Raw genomic sequence first — 5421 nt, 5'->3', positions numbered from 1 at the left:
GAAAAAACCTGATCGGCACATCTCTACCATTTGTAAAACTATTTAAAATATCAACAGACTGCACCTACCTGTGATGAAGGCTTTCTCGATCGGATCAACAATGCTAACCAGAAACGCAGCCTGCTGTTTGCAGCTGGCGTCAGCCTGAGCCCAGGTCAGAGCTGACTGCATGTTCACCTGGTAATAAGCTCCTGTAACAATGTTTCTGTTCCAGTGTTCTGTGGCTGTGCAGGTATATAAAAAAAAAGTTTTATTATCTTCATTTTGAGTTCAAACATATATCAGACACTCTATTTATTTTAAGTGTTAGAACTGTGATCGGCAATTTCAGTACTGCATGTTTAAGCTGTTTACTTTATCAAAACCACATAAGTGGTCGTTACCAGGATTGTGCATATTGTGATAAAATGCTTAGGATGTAATTCTCTCAATTAAATGTAATTTCAATCAGACTAAATCGGTCAGAACTGTCATATTTTGTTCACAAGACATTGTTTTCCATATAAAGATGCTTCCAGAAGAGTTTAGCGATAGCTAGAGCTGACAAACTTACAAGACGATGGGCAGTATCCCCACTGTTCATGCTGATATTTGGTTTCAGTTGCACACCAGCTGCGCTTCGTTTTGGAGTCATAAGTGGTGCAGTCACCAAACCATCGGTCCTTGTACATGAAGGGAAACATGCAGATTTTGCCAAACGAATTCCCTCCAATTGTGTAATATTCTACAGGGGAAATAAAAAGTTCTTCATGTTAAGTCAACCAGTTTTTTAAGGGAACAAAAATTATTTTCACGCCTTTTCAGTATTTTTTTACTACACATTTTCCACTTTGAGGAAATGGAAAAAAAGAAGTGAAAGTTTCATTGAGGTTCATTAGTCTCATTGTTTACAACCTCCACTTACCCACAAAGTCACAAACACAAATGATTTGTACCTCTGTGTGTTCTTGTACAGGCACCACTAGATGTCCCTGCAATGGTCAGGTGGTTGTTCGGCCCAACAGTTTTGGACAGAACGACTGATTCATCTGTTTTGACTTCAATGTAGAACGGCTGATCTTTCAGAGTAAGCAGGGTTCCGTTTTGGCAGTCCCACTTCTGTAGGTCACTGTTTTCGTCGCAGTCGTACTGGCTCACCTCACTCCCCACACTTTTGCCCTGAGCACCCAGACATTTCTTGGTCGAAACCACAAAAAGCCGGTTACTGGTTGTCCAGCGAATTTCAGTGCAGCGAGTACCTCTTTTGGCCAAACAAAACCCAGTGGCCTTGTTCATCAGAATAAATGGGGAATCTGCAAAGAAAAACATTTAAAATAAAACGGTTTTTATGCCTTAAAGATTTTTTTTTTTATATGTATGCAATTGTAGTATCACTGCCAAATTTAAAGCCATGCATGTGCAAGATTGAAATACAAAGTGTGGTTATGCATTTGTTAATTTTGTCTGTTTGCATGAAACTGTGAGTTAAATATAAATACCACTTCTCACTTTATTTGAAAATTCTTTTATAAAAGCATTAAATTAAATTAAAACTGCCAGAACTGGAACCTTATAAACTTATTTGTCAAAATGTTACATGTTTCATATAAAATAAATGCTAAAATAATGCAAATATAGTAATAAAGGGAATCTGAAGCTATTAAATATATTTGCAGGCATGCATTCTATAAGCAAATCACCACCAATAATTGCCTATAAAAAAATGCACAAGAAACAACATCATCATCATCAAATGCTGATATAATAAGTAACATACAAAACAGCATAGGTTAAACAATACCGTTTGTTAATGTTGTCGATCCCTGCAATGCTAGCACGAGGAGCACAAGGGCTGCAAGTGCAATCCTTAGAGGTGACATTCTTCTAAGTCCCATAGCAGAAGACATCATCCCTGCATTGCAAGCAGAGGACATATGAGTGCAAACATGAAAAGGAGGGAATCTTAATAGCACACCGACATGTTCTCCTTTTTTTCCCCCTTTTCATTGAGAAACTGTCATGTTTCAGATTGGCACATTTCAACATTTTGCTACTGGCTAAAAAAAAAAAAAAAAAAAAAGAAGGAAGTTAAGGACAGCATGCACACAAACACATACACAAACATGCCTTTCCCTCGCACGGATGTTACACTCCAGAAATGGAAAAAGCTGGCCCCATTCATTATGCAAAAAAAAAAAAAAGTTGCTTTGGGTAAGCACAATTCATGCAGAAAACATTCAGTACACAAGCATGTTTTTCCTCGCACGGATGTTGCACTCCAGAAATGGAAAAATGCTGGCCCCACTAGCTATAGGGAAAAAAAATTGCTTTGGGTAAACGCAAATAAATTAGAAAACATTTAGCACTTTCTTAATAGAAATGTGAATGATTGAGATTTTGGACCACCATCCACTTTGAAAAAACCACTGAGGCAGTAGGTTGACACAGCTTAACCTTATGTTGCAACTGCGTCCATTTTCCAGCTACTCAAAACAACTACAACTAAAGATTGTGTTTTCAGTAATTAGCAACTGTTATGTGTTCATGCAAAACATGTGAGAAAATATTTAGCTTTTTAGTTAGCTTATCGGTTTTGAATATCCAGCAGCCTTAAGCTAATGTTTTTACACAGCATGTGCTTTCATTAACATGTGGGTCATGTATGACGTTTTTGTTATGAGTATGAAAAAAATCAAAGCAAAATTCACATGTCACCAAGGATCCCACTTTTTACCTAGAGTTTTCTGGATCGAATCCTCACATGATAATTAAACCAAGCTTTTTTTTTAGTGCTTTCTACTCTTTCAATGACCTCAAATACCTTTTCCACTAAAACCATGTTCACTCATGCTCAAACTTTCTTACACTGATATGCAGATTAGTAATCAGTTACGGGATAAGTGACTTGCACAAGATTAGACTGAGATGTAAGGAAGCAGTCACTGTGCAACAGTCCTGTTGGCTGGATCATCTTTAAGCTATTGTACATTAATGAACAACATAGTTTGCTAAACTGAATGGAACAATGTCTGCAGGCATTGGCAACAGTTTCTGGATGGTTCCTGAATCATAAATGTGCTTTTTACAGACTGTTTTTGCAGTTTGGCTTGCTATCCATCCAGAGATGTTCAGTTCCAAACTAATCTGAAATCCTCAATTTTAAATTAAGTTCTGTACAACAAATCTCCTCCACTCATGGGACATTACGAGGACGAGCAGGAATAACTGGATGATGGAGGATGCATTTCCTTTTCTCCCACATGTCCAATAGTGAGCTTTGCATCTTGCAACAGATGTAAGGACACATATGGTCTTTCATAAGGTTTTGAGACAAGAGCTGCATTTAATGTTGCTGATATAAACAACATTATGTTCATCCTGAGTGAAGCAACATAATATCCTGTGTTGGAGTGGAGAAATTCAGATGTCCATCTCTTCCTTTACATTTTTCATAGCATTTAGTATTTTCACTTCCTCTTTTGTTATTTTCCTTTCTTCTGAGTTGGAGTATTTTGCTGAAATATCAACCTTTGTAACTGCAGGGCTTTTTGTGTGAGTCTGCTGAAGCAGAAGACAGACAAATGCATGTAAAGCTGAATTACACTTTACCAAATGTACCTCAGCTTTGCAAAACATAAACTTTGGTGGGATATTATTTTTTCACAAAAAATCTATATTTTACTAAAACACCTAGCAAATAAGACTCTAAGCAATAAAGTTTTTACCAGACCCCCCAAACAAAAGCTTGTTTGTAAAACTGATCAAAGTTATTACCCCTTTTATTTCCAATTAAACAAAAAATGTCTCCCATTTTATTTGCACTGAAGGAAAAGTTAGAACCAAAATTTTGTGACAAGTTTTGAAACTGTAGCTTTTCAGATTATCCTCTTGCATATTAAGATATTTGGATTTAAGGTTTACATAATGTTAAAATAAAACATCAACTCTGTCCTCAGCTCTGCATGCGACTTAAAGTTATGGAGGTCGAAGTTCACCTCCATGCAGGATGCTGTAAAACTTGATTAGTTTTATCTGAAACATTTATGCTTATTCTAGTTTGTTTTATCTGAAGTCTTACTTAACTTTCAAATAAAGACATGCAGCATGATGACAAAAGTAGCAGGTTACTGAGTGCATGCTGTACTTTAAGCTGTCATTTAAGCTGTGATAAGGCTTCACAGCCTTGGCTAATCTAATGTAGTAAAGATGCCATTTGGATTATTCCAGCTCAGTGTTTGTTGAAAGCTTAGAAAGATATGATGTGTTAGGCGTCAGACTCTGTTTTTGTTGGACTCCCCCAGAATATTGTCTCATCTTGACTGGAGATGATACTGAACATATTGGTGCTTCTGTCAGGTAGGAAACATCAATGTTCTGTTTTATCCAGTAAATCAAAAACAACTGGACGTTGAACTTCTTTCCATCTCGTTTACATTTCTACTTGTTATCAGGACTGGGGACTATTGTGTCCTGCTGTTCCAGTGGGAATTTTAATTGCACATCAGGAGAATGTGTACCTGCTCAAAAGCTTTGTGATTTTAGAGAGAACTGTGAAGATGGCTCAGATGAAGAGTTTTGTGGTAAGACACATTCATCAGACTTCATTCTCTACCTAGTTTCTGCCATGGACAACCACTTGAAACCAGATTTTTATATACACCATTGATATTATTTATTGATATTAGGTCCAAAAGAACTTTGCCTCTTTTAAAATCAATGAGAATTTGGAAAACAGTTTTTATTTGCTTATTGCAACAATAATAGCAGAAAGCTAATTTTTGTAGCAAAATTAAAATTAAACTACAATTGATGTATTTCAATTAGGGCTGTTGTAAACGATTACTGTAGTAATTGAGTAATCTATTGATTATTCTGCCGATTAATCGAGTAATCAGATTTAAAAAAAAAAAGTATAAGATAAAATACTGGTAAATACTGCCATAACAGCAATATTAATATCGGATATCAACATCAGCCCCAAATTTTCATATTTGTGCATCCCTAACAAATACTTTTCTGGAGTTTAGAAAATTAACCTGTAAATAATATACCAAGCTCACTTTTTAAAAGTTATACAAAGACCTGAACTTACATTCAATTTAATAATAAAGCAGCAGGCACTTCTAAAACAAACAAACAAAACAAAAAACTATACTCCAGTTTCAGTGTATTCATCTTCAGTCAATTTAAGAAATGAACTCTCACAGTCGGTTATCTTTCGTGACCACGTTAGCGACAGGATTTGGTACCTTCCTCATACAAAGAAACACACCTGCCAGGTATGCTCCGCTCCGCCACCCATTTGCTGTGGCAGGATGGTGGTTAATTTATTTTCAGTTTTGTCTGTAAAGCTACGCTAACAATTAGCTACAGCAGACCACCGTGTTCACTCTGTCTGAAGCAGTGGTGGGAAGTAACGAAGTACAAGTACTTCGTTACTGT

At 36.4% G+C, this 5421-nt stretch overlaps 2 protein-coding genes across 5 annotated transcripts in view; one reads left to right on the top strand and one right to left on the bottom strand.

Moving 5' to 3' along the window:
• Positions 1-5421, bottom strand: part of LOC106954454 (macrophage mannose receptor 1-like) — a 30355-nt gene that overhangs the window by 20032 nt on the left and 4902 nt on the right. For 2 of the 4 annotated variants that reach the window (XM_015043964.1, XM_015043965.1), the window contains exons 1-4: positions 1781-1975; positions 936-1292; positions 554-724; positions 69-224 (exon numbers count right to left, since the gene is read on the bottom strand). In XM_015043964.1, coding sequence (XP_014899450.1) covers positions 69-224; positions 554-724; positions 936-1292; positions 1781-1913 — 817 coding nt within the window. In that variant the 5' untranslated portion in view covers positions 1914-1975. Of the gene's footprint in view, positions 1-68; positions 225-553; positions 725-935; positions 1293-1780; positions 1977-5421 lie in introns of those variants that run through there. The other 2 variants (XM_015043963.1, XM_015043962.1) reach the window with 2 other exon arrangements.
• Positions 4161-5421, top strand: part of LOC106954453 (MAM and LDL-receptor class A domain-containing protein 1) — a 34012-nt gene continuing 32751 nt past the window's right edge. Inside the window, exons 1-2 of the mRNA XM_015043960.1 lie at positions 4161-4335; positions 4431-4559. Of these exons, the coding sequence (XP_014899446.1) occupies positions 4305-4335; positions 4431-4559 (160 nt within the window). The 5' untranslated portion in view covers positions 4161-4304. The remainder of the gene's footprint in view (positions 4336-4430; positions 4560-5421) is intronic.

Source organism: Poecilia latipinna, unplaced genomic scaffold (genome assembly GCF_001443285.1).
Source record: "Poecilia latipinna isolate Pla-1442-1.1 unplaced genomic scaffold, P_latipinna-1.0 Scaffold658, whole genome shotgun sequence".
NCBI lineage: Eukaryota > Metazoa > Chordata > Actinopteri > Cyprinodontiformes > Poeciliidae > Poecilia > Poecilia latipinna.
This window is presented reverse-complemented; position numbering and strand designations above follow the sequence as displayed.